Source organism: Montipora foliosa, chromosome 11 (genome assembly GCF_036669935.1).
Source record: "Montipora foliosa isolate CH-2021 chromosome 11, ASM3666993v2, whole genome shotgun sequence".
In the NCBI taxonomy this organism is placed as follows: Eukaryota; Metazoa; Cnidaria; class Anthozoa; order Scleractinia; family Acroporidae; genus Montipora; species Montipora foliosa.
The window spans coordinates 33,217,509-33,232,570 of record NC_090879.1 but is presented as its reverse complement, the minus strand read 5'-3'; the positions used below and the strand labels follow the sequence as shown (position 1 = coordinate 33,232,570).

Genomic DNA, 15,062 nt, shown 5'->3' with positions numbered 1-15,062 from the left:
TTTTTTTTTTTTTGGAAGGGGGGGGGGGGTGGTAGCTGCTTTAAACTGAGGTAGAGTGCATATTCAACCAAGGTAAAATGAGGTCACCAATTTAACCTGGGTAAAAACGGTTCTACCTGAGACAGGTTTCGACCGACAACAGTTATACTATAAGAATCCCTCGTTAATCATTGTCCGTGAACTTCGTGCATGTGTTCAGCGAACCTGGGAAGAAAAAAAAAAGATAAAAGTTCTATACTATATAGTTATTCACGGTGGTGTTAAAGTTTCAAGACGGTTGCCCATTTACAAAGAGGCCGACCAGCTAAGTATACACTGATAGCCAACTTGGGTTTCCTCTGCCTACCTCGTCTTCCTTTTTTTTTTTTTTTTTTGTTAAGGGGGGGGGGGGAGGTTAGGTTTAGTTTTCATTCATATGTAAAGTAGAACTAATTACCATCACAAAAACTTCGCACTTACATTCGCTTTGAAGAGGAGGCAGACATGAACTCGGAAATGGCCTACTGATGCAACCAAATTTCTGTGCCTCACTCATCTACCGACGCAACACCACAGTTTCTCTGCAAACTAACCTATTTGGCTATAATCTCATGCTTGGACTGGATTAAATATGAGTACAATGAGGGGGTCTTTTCGAATGTAAACGGCATTCCTTGCACGAGTCCCATTTTCATGCTCGTATCAGGCCAAATGTGAGAACACGAGCATGCTAGATGACATCCTGGGATGAAAGATGAGCCTGGACTGAAAGAGTGACTGGTTGACAGACTTACCTTCTCGCACACTCTGTCGCCACATCACGCTTGCAAGATTCTGTGTATGCCAACTTATAAAGAACCTGTTTTAGGAACCAAATAACGATGAGTGTCCTGGTTACAAACAGGTGTTTGTAATCAACAAAGACAAGTACAGAAGGGAAACGGCATTGCTGAAAGGAAAGGAACTTTATTTAAAGTGCCCCTGTGACCAAAAAATCAATTCTTAGTTTCTCTGGATTTCAAATCTATGTTAACTAAACACTAAGCGACTAAAGCTTTAAGCCTTGATTTCAAAAAAATACCTGTTTATTTTAACTGGAATTTTCCAATTTAATGATCCGCCATTACTAATTTTAAGATCTTGAGCGAACTGGATCGAGAAAATGACGTCAAAGTCTCACTAGCTTAAGAATGCAATACGTGTGTACGCCGCAGAATTAATGTGCAGCACGGGAGTTTGGGCTTTCCGACTTTTAAACTCGCGTTTTGTATACATGTATATAACAAGCTCCATTCACACGCTGAAATTTTAAGCTAGTGAGCCTTTGACGTCCCTTTTTGCTGGATCCAACCCTCTGAGGTGCCATCGGTCAGTTTTGAACATGAGTAATGGCAGACCGTGAAATCCAAAACTTACGCTCAAAGTAAACGGCCTTTGGATATTCAAAATTTTGCCAGTCAGGTGTTAAGCAAACACACTTTCAAAATCTGGAGGAAAAAAGGAAAGGGTTTTTTTTTTTTCATCAAGGGGCACTTTAATTAAGATCCTAGTCTTCTAGCGCTGGAGCGCTAATTTGGGACACTGTAAACCGTGAAATCAACAAATAAACGTAAATCAAATTAAATCAAATGATTCCTGTCCCAATTATCCACATCTGGGGTGCGTCAAGCAATCAATTTACAGCTCACAGGGAACATCTGTTTCCTTTCGACAATAATGTGTTCTGGCGCAAAACCCTTTGTCAAGGTGTCGCCGAGTTCAATGAGAAGAAGCCCCGCTGGGGCTTGTACAGCACTACTTACCAAAAATACCAATAGGTGTACGAGAAGAGTGTAGAAAAATGTGATTGTTCTTGCTATTTTGTTGGACATGATAAACTTTCCCTAATAGAAAATGAAAACATTGAGATTATACCACAGAACAAAAAAGTTGGTTAACAAATTACGCTCCGACATCACGTGTCTAAAATGTGATGAGAGGAATGTCAAAATTCCTTACGAAGAAATTCGTTTGAGCGCTTTTCCATGGGCAACTTCCGTACTCACGTTATTCTCATTCTTTCAAAATGCAGAAATAATTACAATTACATGCAAAAATTTAAAATAATCCCGTTCTTTAACCACAGCATTCGGCATATAAAATACATGTTTTCGTCGTTGGTTATTTCGGATATTGAATATTCTTTTTTTTTTTTTTTTTTTTCTTAATTCCCATCCAAAATTGCTAACAATAGTACCAAGCTCTTTCATAATCTTTCAAGAAAAAACACAAGCTTAATCGATTCAGCTGCGTTCAACAGACGGGGCTTCATAGCTCAGTTTTTGTGGAAAATTGCACCGGTCGCGAAGAGACCACCTTGAGCCGAGTGACTTTTTTCACGCTCCCTTTATGACAACGGCTAAATTTCCTAGGAAAATGCTAGGATCACTCTATCATTTTTACTAAAATCCGTACTCTTTGTTATCTCATTCTAAAACAATAGCGAAACAGCCTTGTTCATGTACTTACCAGGTTAAGAGTGACTTTTTCATGTGGACTGAGACCCAAATATCTTTGCTGTTTCTCCTGTAAATTAACAGGACCAAATTAACTCGAACTAAATACATCTCATTCTTTCGGGCGTCGGTTCATTGATACATTTTCACAGTTACTTGGCCTTGCAAAAGAATAACAGCAAGGTAGAAGTTGCCCTGTTATGACTCAAACCTCAATGACTGTTAATAACCTATTTCTACCGATTACTGCTTTGTGCTTAGGTAAGAAAATCAACGAACAAAATTAACTCAAGCCTCGCTTCACTCGGAAGGCCCGGTCACTGGGTAAACAATACTGAGATGGCACGTTTTGATGTAGCTCCTAAAGAGCACGTTAAAGGAGAAAATGTCACAGTTCCGGCTACCGTCGGCCACCTGCGTTCGAGTGCCTAGTCTCGTATCCAAAACGCCCTGATAGAAAAACAGGCCTCTTGCACTGGTAAAGAAACCGCCACACTGCAGAGCAAATTGCGCACTGGTACATCTAAAACAAATAAAATTTAAATTAAGTTGCTTTGTTTTAGATGGCCAACAGACCAATTTGCTCTCCAGTGTGGCGTTTTTGTACCATGTGATCGCTAGGTGCTCATTCATAAACACAAAAACGGTCAACAGTCACTGTAAAACAGAGACGGAAATACTGACAGGATTTTCCAAGGACAAAAAAATCTATTTAAAGTTATTTAATGTTAAAAGCAAGAAAGACAACCAACATAAAATATAATATTATGGACAGATTTCACTGAAGGGCTTTTTACTATCGCGCCGTTTATAGAGCATCATTCTTTGTCTTTAAATAGACCAGAAGTAACTCAAAATGCAGTAAAGGTAAAACAAAATGGCACACTTGGGAGTTTCAAGGAAACAGTATCACTGATGTACTTCCAACCTCTTCACGATTTCTCATATCTTTACTATGATCTTAGCGTATGGTTGAACGACCTTATTCCAAAATGGTCTCATTAAAACTTCCTCTTACTAGTTTACTAGTATACTAGTATTAGTAACAGCGTAATGGCCATTTTGGGATAAGATGTATGGTGTCTCATATTTGTATAGTAAAGAAGAATAATTGTTTCGTAAAGACAATAAATGATTGGAATGCGACATGAAGATACACAGAAAAAATACAACAAAACCAGGTGCAACACGGAAAAAATAAAAAATAGTGGCGTGACACAACAGAATCACATCGATTTCACGATCCATGTGGGCAAAAAGTGAAACATACTCGGCGTGACAGAGGAACGGTGTGACCAATGCAAAGTACCAACAATCACGCCCAGTTGTTCGAAGGGTGGATAGCGCTATTCACTGGCTAAATCACTGTTAGCCAATATCAAAAATACCATAATATTCTTTGTTTTTCCCACCAAACGTTTCCATAAGCATTAAAAACAATGGTTATGCAAAATTTTGGAGGGATAAACAAAGAGTATTATGGTATTTTTGCTATTGTTGATTTTCACTCACGTGATCAACAGCCATGTTTTTCAACGAAAACAAAAGAAAACGTTTGCATAACAATAGATTTAAATTCCCGGAAGATTTGGAAGGGGCTCCAACATGGCCGCCGTTTCTTTGTTTAGGGGCTCCAACATGGCGGCCGTGACGTCATGTGAAAACCGAGAATTGGCTAATACACTGGATAACTCAATCGGTTTTGCTAACGTTTATCCTCTGGGTTCTTTCATTGCACTCACGTGATAAGACAGCCATGTTGGTGCCAAAACAATCCAAAAATGTTGGTCAAGTTTTGCATAATAATAGAGTCAAATTCCCAAACGACTTTTTCGCTATTGTTCTTTCCACAAACATGGCTGCCGTGACGTCAGGAGCAATCAAAGAATAGTGATTTATCCGGTGGATAGCATTATCCACCTTTTGAACAACCGAGGCCAGCATTTTTAATTACCCGCTGGTTGAAAGCCGAAAAAGGATCCAGTCTCTGTTCGTACTGCGATGAATATCTACTGACTGCAGCTTCGTCATCTCGCCCACCATGACCCTGACAGAAAGCACACCGAATTAGCGTCGGCCCAGAACAAGTTTATCACACTACTTGCATAAATTAACGCCAAAAGAACAATACAGGATTATTGAAGACATCAATCGCTTGATGATTAACATTTAATACGATTTAAAACGATTTATTTCTTCGTCTGTCTCCTCGACAAAACGGCTTGCGGCCATTTTGAAAAGACCGCTTAGGTGATTATCGCGTAATTATCACCTCAAGTGGCAACGAATCAGCGCAAACAATTTTCAATAAACACCTATGTAATTATACTTAAAGACCACATGGCATGAGGGTTGGACGATAAGTGTGTAATAGCTATCCAAAAACATTAATTCTATTATTCAGGCTTAACATCTGACATAATTACGGGTGTGAACGTTGTGATCATCCATTGCCACGTCTCAAAAACTCAAAAACTCTGACATTTTGGGAGAGGGGGTAACAGGACTCAAGACAAAAGGAAATTGCTAGATAGAGCAGTAGCCAACCAAAAAAATGGCAGTTGAAAGCATGTTAAGAGAAAGTTATAGGTGTTCTTGTTCTTGCATCTTCCTCGGTACTAGAAACCATCACGCCAGAGTTAATGCACTTAACTGTCGAAATCGACGGCCAAGATATTAAGAGCAAGGTGACCGCAAAGCCGAGCTAAATATCATGGATTTTGGTTGGAAACCATGTTGCGAACAACTCAATCATACAGATTTCAAGCTATTATATATAATGGCACATTTTAGTTTAAAGTCAAAAAGGTACCTTCGTGGGATAACTCTGGAGAAACTTGATTTTTTCGTACAATTTCACGTTGTCCGAGCGTAAAGTATCCACTTCGTTTTGTAACACACTTATCTGTTGCTGATTATGCCGCAATTGCTGAAAAAAGAAAGACGACTATTATCAAGTATTGCCAGCTTTTTCATGTCCAATGTCTGGCAAGCCACCAACAACCTAAGTGTCGCTTGCGGAAGTCATTCTCTTGCACTTCCCGCTGGTAACCGAAGTCACTTTCAAGCGCTCGAGGCCCTTCAACGTTTTTCCCCACCCAAACTCACTTCAACTCCCCTCTCCAAAAAAAAAAAAACAGCAACAAAAACAATAGCAAAAACAATCGAATAGAATTTGTGATCTGTTCCTCCACTTTACGCGCACGCACTTCCTCAACCCATTTCTGTGTCCCAAAGCAAGCGCATTTTGCTTTCAAAATGCACAGGATATCGAAGCTTCGTTTCTCGATGGTTCCCATTTCAGTGCGTCTCAAGTAAATCAAAAGAACCGTGTATCCAAACAGAAAACCCACCGCTTCCAACTCCATGTTTCTGACTTTAAATCTTTCTCTTTGACTTGCCACAATGGGAAGAAGAGATTCAGAGGCAACGTTGTCCCCTGAAAAGCTACCTGTTACATGTACAACAAGATTAGCATCATCTCAACATTCTACTTTTAATATGGGGTACAGGAAGCCTGTTGTGGCGCCGTGGGTTGCGGCGTTGGGGGTTTGTCGCTTCGCAGCATGTGGTTCCCAAAGGAACCTAATTTCTTCTGTGGAGATTTTATTTTACTAGCGACGCAAGCACAAGCATAATCCGTCTAGGACGAACTTGGGCAAACACTCTAGTACGTCTTCGAAGACGCCCTAAACTGGATAGTTCGTCCACACGCATTATGCGTCTTGTGCCCGTCTTTATACTAGACGAATTTAATAGACGTAGAAAAAAATGTTTGCACAACTTCGTCCCAGACGAATTGCGCGTCTCTAGTATAAAAATGGCCAATGGTTGACCTTAGAAACAGACAAGCTGAGCGCTGTTTTATTTTAGGGATCAGTTTTATTATTACTTAGCTCTTTGATTATTATCGGTATTGGAAACTATATTGACATTGACACCGCCTGTGCTACAAAATAGCTGCGAGGCTAATCGTGGCAAGACCAAAACAACCAAACACGCACCTAAAATAAGGTTCAAGAAGTATAAAGTGTAACGAGGCCCTGTCAGGGGCCCCGCCACGAGGAAGGGGGGGGGGGGGAGGTCCCGTGTCGCTTGTCTTAATTTTAAAAGGTATCGTGTCGGTGGTTTGTCAACGTTTCACGTTGCTGTAACCGATGCTATCGGAAATTTAAAGAAAGGACGTCGTTTGTCACGACACTACTTTAAGTGCTGTCGCTACTTTTTAGGCCATGTCGCCAGTCGGAATTTACCCAGACAGAGCCTCTATAACTTATAGCACACACACCCGATAACTGAACAGCACCTTAAATGTAACCCAGAAATAAAGGTATTCAACGATAAAGTCGACGACATCGAGTGGTGGCCAGAAATACTCCACACTAGGCACGTGTGGGTTATTATTGTCATTTACCTGTCCCCGGTGCAACTGCTTGCTGGACGGCGTTTGATACAAGCTCCTTCTCTGATGGAGGACCAGCTTCTCCCTGTGGTAAATACAACCATCAATACCCTAAATTCCGAAGCAAAAGCGCTTAATAGGGAGAATACAAACCACTGTCTGTATCATTACATTTAAGAAACGGTCCAGATAAGAACGATAGCAACAACGGCAACGAACATGTTGGAATTCAATTGGTATGCAAAAAGGTGATACCTTTTCTATTGTCTGTACTTACTTCTGATTGGCTTAAACAGCAAACGGTTAACAAAACTTCATAAAGCAGTATTATATTCATCCTTACTTTCCAACCATCTTCCATCTTTCATCTGGTCTCAGTTTAAATGTATTCCACAGAAATCGTATGAGGGGAACATGTAAAATTGTAAACGTTTCTTGGCTTTTGTTTTCAACTCTTGTGATTGGTCAAAATCTTTTAACACAAAAAAACACCCTTTCAAAGTGGGCTGTGAATGAATTTTATTGCGTTAACTGCCTTCCTGTAGGTTTATGCATTCTCTGTGTAAAAATGATAACATTCCTATGTGGGGAAAGCCCCGTTGCCGCATAACAAAGGAAATTGCTATCCACCTTACACGGATCATTACTTAAGTAATACACCTTTTTCCAAAATGGCCGCCACTTAAATATTCTTTTGTTTTTATTCAAATTAGCCATTGCTGCCTCCTTCTTAAGCTAAAAATTTAAAAGGATATTTTGCCTTGAACGAGGCATCAAGGTCTAATTTGAAAAACAAAAGAATATCTAACTAGCGACCATTTTGGAAAAAGGTGTAAAGAGGAATTTTTCCGTGTTCCATAGCCTCATCTAAAAACCCGAGATGCAGTCGAGGGTTTGCATAACTGTGTTACTGTTACTGTTGTGCCATCGTGTCATTTGCGGTTCTAAAAAAACAACCAAAGCTTTAAATGGTAGGGTCCTCCCCCTCTACGGTTCTCGTGACCAGCGTCTGGGCACAGCGGAGAAGACTGTACAAAGCTTCACCCTTCTCTGCGCAGTCAATATTCTAAGACGCATTCGCCACTCCTCTCTGTCGGGTCGCTTATGAAACGACTCGCCCTTTTAAAGTTTACGGACCGAATGGACTTCCAAAATGCTTTCCCTAGCGTAATAACTAAGAGCAAGAGCAATCTCCAGAGTGAATCTTTTCAAAACGAGTCCAAAAGAATGATGACAATTAAACTTCGAAACATACGCCAAGGTACGTATTAGCCCTACGCTCATTTCCATTAAATATACAGACATCTAAAACAAGGAGAGAACATTTTGTGCATTTTTGACTGCAAAGCACCGTTTGAAAGAACATTCTTGTAATGCAACAGGAGAAGTGTCAACGACAACAACAACAACAAAGGATTAACTTCAGTTGCGAGCAAACTGACCTCTCCCTGTCCACGGAATGTCGAGGGTAAAGCGTTAACACTCAGAAGATCTGTTTCTAGTTCACCAATAAGCTCCTTTTGTTCTTTCACGGTGTTTACTGCCTCGTTGTACTTGGAATGCAGCTCTGTGTAGCGACCTATGCAGCAATTAAGGATATAAATATTTGCACATTACACAAGATGGAATACGAACGTACAAGTGACCAGCTCCCAATTGGCTGGATAGCTCAGTTGGTAGAGCAAGTGCAGTCAGTGTAATCGCATGGTCATGGGTTGGATTCCCGTCATTGAATATGGATTTATTTCCGGCCTCTAATTACAAATTACCAAGTGCAAGTGCAAGTGCAAGTGCAAGTGCAAGTGCAACGCAATAGCACGGTCATGCGTTTGAGTCACTCCAAGACTGGATTTTCCCAGGCTCGCTGGCACCTACTTAAGTTGCTTATATAACTGCGATGACCCCTTTCACTTGGACATTACCCCAACCATGGCATTCATACACAAGGCTTTTTCTGATGCTAATTTTGTTACTACGTCAAGGCCAATCTTATATACTGTAACAATAACCTTTCAAAACTGGTCGGAATTCGAACTAAATCGCGAACAGTGGAGGCACTAGATCACAATGACTATAAAAGCTTTCAAATAACAGAGAACGAAAGCCATCCCGGAAAAGGAAAAGAACGCACAGACTAACTGCTATGAGTTGCAATTTCAGTAATGAAAGAATTGAACTTTACACTCACATCAAGATCCACTCGAAATAGAAAAGACATCTTGTGGGAAAATAGATGGTTTTCAATCACGTGATGAGACGGCCATGTTGGTGCACAAAACAATAGCAAATTATGGCTCATGTTTTGCATTATAATGGAGTCAAATGCCCAAAAGACTTTTTGCTCTATTGTTCCAACATGGCTGCTGTGACGTCACGTGAAACCATCTGTACGTTGTGTTTTTGTTTAGCTGATCCATCGCTTTAAAGGGAGATTCCATTTATTCAATTTAGCTGCACGCTTGAAGTGTACCTGTTAAGTCCACGTTCTCCACTTTTAAGCTTGTGTTTTCTGATTGAAGCCCTGACAAGAAGAAAAAGGGAAGTTCTTTGGTCAAAAAGACCTAAAGTGCCCCTGTGATAAAAAAAATCACTTCCTTTTTTCTTCAGAGTTTGTACGTGTGTTTGCATAACACCTGATTGGCAAAATTTTAAGCTTTGATTTTTATTCAAAGGCCGTTTACTTTGAGTGTAAGTTTTGGATTTCGCCGTCCGCAATTATTCACGTTCAAAACTGACCGATTGGACCTCAGAGGCTTGGATCCAGGGAAAAGTGACGTCAAAGGCTCACTAGCTTAAAATTTCAGCGTGTGAATGCAGCGTATTACATATGCAAAACGCGAGTTTAAAAGTCTGAAAGCCCAAAACTCCCGCGCTGCATATTAATTCTGCGGCGTACACATGCATTGCAATATTCTTAAACTAGTGAGCCTTTGACGTCATTTTCTCCTCGAACCAGCTCTCTCAAGAACTTAAAGTTAGTAATGACGGACCATTAAATTGGAAAATTCCAGTTAAAATAAACAAGTGTCTTTTTGAAATCAAGGCTTAAAACTTTGGTCGTTAAGTGTTAACATAGATTTTTGGTCACAACTTTCGATTGGCAGTCTTCAATCTTTGACGAGTTGAACAGAAAAAGAGCGAACACAAAATGTTAACGGTAAATGTTTTAATAAATATTGAAATTACAATAAGAACAATAAAGAAAACTATTCTGGAGGGTATTAAGAGCAATGGGAATTTGTACTATAAAAGGGAAGGGAAGGGAAGGCCTTCTCGATTCCATTCTCTTGACCCTTGACTGACAATAAATCATAGAAAGATCGATAGAAAGATTAATCGTAACACTTATAATAGACACAATGCTGACGTACGTTTATTCTTGTCCAGAAGAAGCATCTCCAAAGATTTAGGACTTGATTCCTGAACAAATTAAGAACGAACCAGATTCAAAATGCTTTCGTAAAAACAACAATGAAATGAAACTAATTCTTTGTATATCTACTTTGGAAATGAGACTATTGTATCAATATTGACCGAATATAATTATTTAAGCTTGCTTAAAAAAATTGTGGTTTCTCCAAGAGTGGGCTTTTTACTTGTGGTAACTTTACATAACATAAACATTCCAGGCGTGTAGCGTGGTCATTTTTTCAAGTACGCACAAGTACATATGATCTAGAAACCTAAGTAAACTGAGCGAAAAATACTGCGTTCTTTATTTCTTGTCGAAATAGTTGTGTGAATAAAAGCAAAGAACAAATAAGCGTCTTGCCCTTATTTTGAGCAAACTTGGCGCAAACAAAACATTGTTTTGGTTGGGTTAGCGTGACTGGAATTGTCAAGAACGTTCTAGGAACGTCGCTCCTTTGTCAAGAACGTTCTTGGAATGTCGCTCCTTTGCAACTTCGCCTGTTTGTTGCACGCTGGCCAAACAACACTGCATTGTTAGTGCAAAAAAGGTACAATGCAAAACTAAGTTAGAACATGGTATAGCTTCTGTTTTAGTTTTTAGAATTTAATCAAAGTAATGCTTTCATCACGAAATCTTGGTTGCGTACAAGTAAAATGTTAAAAAATAGAAACAATTGCTAAAAATTTCAAAATGTTCTGTTCACTTCAAGTACGCACGTGCGTATATGCGTATAGGACGCTACGCGCCTGCATTCAGCCTCTCTTCATGAAATTGGTCAAGACAATTCTCTCAGGCTTCTGAAAAGGTTTGCTTTGGTTATCACTGTTTTTCCCTCGAAGAAGCTTTCTCGGGGTTAGGAAGGAAAAAGAAGGAAAAAGAAAAAAACTTGCATGCGCGTTGCAGAATGTTATGTCTGCATCCAAATTGCCAGATAATGACCTTGCCTATCCGTTTGCGTTAGTAAGCTGAAGGTCTTTTCTTTCAATTAAGACATGCAGCTTGCTACAGGCAAAATCCTGTCCAACTCCTGGGAGGGAAGACTTAAGACGTACCTTTTTCTCTCTGTCTCCTTCTGATCCACTTGTGGAGAACTCAACAGCCTTTAAGATGCTGCAAAATGGGGGGGAGACTGACTGGTGACCACCTCGCACGTTTTTTCATGTACGCAGGCTCAGAATACAAAATTATTTCTCGCAGTCGTACTTCAATGAGAAGCTTAAGCAAGCAAGACGAGGACGGCTAGGAGAACGCCACAAAACAATGGGTTTAATGAGCAAAAACAACTGCTCTGCACGCCTCGCAAGTGCGTTTCACATTTTGATACACGTCTTTGCCGTTCTCGACCTGTCAACGACCTGAAATGATCAAATTTGAGGTTAGGTGAAGGACGCAAGCACCTGACGATAAATTTTCAGTGTTTACTCCAAACATCCGCACCGTTCAAATAAATTTTATTTTTGGAATGTTGTTAAACACTTTCCATGCCGAAAGACTTGGAATAATAGCAAAATTATTTCAACAACGGGAAATAACATTTTTCAGATAACGTTCACGTAGCCCTCGTTTTCATCCTGGCTAAAGCTCCCTAATCTTAAGGTTTTGACAGCTGACCGCCCGACAAAGTTGATTTTACATCCAACTGCCGTGGATCGTGGGTTCAACCTTACACTGCAGGATCTTTAAATAACAGAGGAGAAAGTACTGCCCCCTTAATCACATCTGCAAATGGTAGACTATCCGCCCTACTGAGATAAGGACGACAAACCATTGGCCCTGTCTCAAACCCTTCAATGTTCATAACCCTGTGGGTCCGATTAAGAACTAACACACACTATTCGCAAAGAGCAGGCATGAAGTTCTTAGTGTTGTGGTCTGTCCTCTTTGGTATATCACGGTTGGGAGGGTGAATGCTCTGAGAGGAAGCCCGTGAAGTCGCTCCATCCAATTACAGTGAAGTCGCCCCACATCGGTAGATATATTTTTATAAAGAGAAACTTGTTCATTTATCTGAAACAAAATATTAACTGCATTTGATTTAAACATAATGGCCTACATGATGAATGATCATCTTTGATGATTCCTGAAGTAAAATAGTTTGTTACCATGCTTAATTCAAGTTTTTATCCAATGATGTGCTTGAGTGATTTAAATGGGAAGAGCAGCTTTTCCGCTTTCCCGACTATCTGGGGCCTGGTACAAGCTATCTGGGTAAAGACCATCTACTCAGATGTGGGGCGATTTCACCGACATTCCTCTGAGATACAGCTGCAATAAGCTACCCCACAATCCAAGGGTAAATAAGGATGTGATACATTTATTGTGATAGTTTAAAGCTACTGTAACAATTTGAACAAACATTACAAGGATACCCGAACCATCTCCAACATGCCATATTAAACAACAAATTTAGTAATAATCCCACTTACTTACTTCTTTATAATTATTATTTCTACAACTAAAAGAAAAACATGTCTATACCAATTCCCGAAGTGCAGTTGTTTTACTTGCACGTAAATCTTCTAATCTGCTGATCTGAAAATAAAAAAAAAGTTTGTTTAAACACACATCTGTACAAAAAATTCTGAAGTTTAAAAGCCAACAAAAAGTCAACAAGACTAAAGAGAGAGACTGTGCCTTACGAGTTATGAGAAACAATCAGCTGGTTTTGAGAACCAGTAAAACTGTACAAGCCTCCTTGTTACGCAACATAAATATACGTTCCTTGGAAACACCTAAGCCAGTTTAACCCTTTGACTCCCATGATCTAAAAGTTTATTCTCCTGACTACTTCCATAGGTTGGCGGGCGGGGAGTCCGGAACAAGCCTAGGAATACGTGGAATAGAAGATGAAGTCCTTTGTTTTTACGGAGATTCACATTAAAATTGTCAAGCACCTGCTAAAATGCTATTTTAAACATATCTTTATTATCATTGTTGCTTCAAAACGCTAGACAAACCGTTTTAAATCATCACTCCAAGTATTCTTATTCCGGAATAGGGTCAATCGAACGCACCCTTAAGTTAAGGGTCAAATTCAGCTGCAATTGGGGTAATCTCTGCATCTTTTGAAAGAACAGTGTCCGGTCCTTGGAAGATTGTGTGTGATACTAGGAAATTCACCACACGAAAATGAAGGGCCCAACTGAAAAACAAAGGATTCTAAAATGTTGGAAACTCCCATTCGGACATAACTAGGAGCCATTGTCTGAAGTGGACAATTTGAACATAAGGCATTGCTACATGCAGATGTGTATCTCTTCAGTGAAGCAAAAAATTGAAGTATCGAGTTTATCACAAACTGGCACGAAGGTAAACTAGGTATAGTTGCTTTTTAAAGAAGAACGATACTTCTCTGTTTTGTTCTGAAGGAGTGATAAATGACAATCATGACATTGGTCATGGCTGTTCCCAGTGTTACGCGACTTCGAACTGAAAAAAAAATGATAATAAAGAGGTTCTGAGATTTTTTAAGAAGATTAGGACATTTTTTTAATTGGAAAGACATGTTTTGATGTTACGAACATCATCGTCAGTTACAGAATATTTGGAAAAAACCGTTAGGACTATATAACAACCAGGCAAAACACGTATGAAGTGACAAAAATAGATAACATATTTGAGGGAATTGCAAAGTGTTAGAAAAAGTATAAAGCCTAAGCCAAATTGACGTGATGGACTTCTTGATTTTAACTGGGCTTTTCCCAATTTATATGCATAGCATCCTTAAGTTTAAGCTGAAATTTAGTGGGGACGGAATCAAGGATATCGAAACAAGTCGCAGAGCAAGACGTTCTGAGCTTTGTAAATGTTTGAAAATGTGAGGGGACTTGTCTGAAGAGAGATGTTCACTTAAATGACTTGTTTTCAGATCTGAAGATGGCTGGGAATTTGGCTCGAATCTACAGGATAGATGAAGTGACCAGGATGATGTAAGTGGATATGGGCATGCCTTAAGCACACATAGTGAATTCTGAAACCTGCGTGATGATGGAGGAAGAAAATATGCAGTCATTATTGACTCGTCATTTTCAAACAATCCCCGCTTGGTTGCTGGTAGCAATGGCTTTTAATTCTCCAGCCGGTCAACAGCCATTGAGGCAACTAAACAAAGTTGGGGGTAAAGAGGTGATTAATCACACATTGGCAACTTCTACAATAGAGGGCAAGGTCATTGTTGGTGACCCGAAAGATCTGGCGCAGCCAATTGAAGTTGAATTTGCCAGTGTTAGAGTTGTTGTTGTGCGAATTGCAGGGGACCCTGGAATAGGCATCCTCACTGCTTATCCAGGCTAAGTCTGAACTGTTGTTTAACTGGTCCAGTGAAAATTAAACAACTGGTTCAGAAAAATGATGCAAACAAGCTGGAAAGGGCAATACTGGAAAAGCTGACGATGACTCATAATTTGACATATTAAACTTAGTTACAGTTTGAATATTGCAATTAAGGCACATCCTCTCTAGTAGATAACACAAACAGCCAGTCCCCCAAGGTTGTGCGAGCCCCATATACACTAACGGATAATGATACAAGAACTTTAGAAATTTTCAAAACTGTTTGATGGTAAATAAAAATAGGTTTACAGGAACAAAAATTTAACAACGACAAAACTGTAATAAATATAAGCTAATTTCCCTTGAAACGTAATCAAGACTATGAATTTCCAAAGTAAAATAGCACAGGTGATAGTATAGATGGTAAATACTTATTATTATATGGCTAGTGTTTCTGGCAGATATAACACATGCTGTGATTGGCTAAGAGCAGCTAAGCGCC

The 15,062-nt window shown here is 39.6% G+C and overlaps 1 protein-coding gene across 1 annotated transcript; it reads right to left on the bottom strand.

The window, feature by feature from the left end:
* Nucleotides 1–17: 17 nt before the first annotated feature.
* On the bottom strand, nucleotides 18–11,394 carry LOC137974735 (protein CASP-like). Its single transcript, XM_068821687.1, has 12 exons — nucleotides 11,341–11,394; nucleotides 10,248–10,296; nucleotides 9,347–9,397; nucleotides 8,319–8,455; nucleotides 6,889–6,961; nucleotides 5,828–5,925; nucleotides 5,287–5,403; nucleotides 4,429–4,521; nucleotides 2,488–2,544; nucleotides 1,782–1,862; nucleotides 774–838; nucleotides 18–204 (listed from the first exon to the last, which is right to left on the bottom strand). The coding sequence occupies exons 2-12, from the start codon at nucleotides 10,270–10,272 to the stop codon at nucleotides 168–170; spliced, it is 834 nt and encodes a 277-aa protein (XP_068677788.1). The 5' UTR covers nucleotides 10,273–10,296; nucleotides 11,341–11,394; the 3' UTR covers nucleotides 18–167.
* Between the last annotated feature and the right edge of the window lie 3,668 nt (nucleotides 11,395–15,062).

What these genes read in the sequence shown, in the direction of transcription:
- LOC137974735 (XM_068821687.1), bottom strand. Translation starts at nt 10,272, where the DNA reads ATGCTTCTTCTGGACAAGAATAAAC. An exon ending in GGAGAACGTGGACTTAACAG is followed by an intron (nt 8,456 to 9,346) that starts GTACACTTCAAG and finishes ATTGCTGCATAG; the next exon opens with GTCGCTACACAGAGCTGCAT. An exon ending in AGCAGTTGCACCGGGGACAG is followed by an intron (nt 5,926 to 6,888) that starts GTAAATGACAAT and finishes TACATGTAACAG; the next exon opens with GTAGCTTTTCAGGGGACAAC.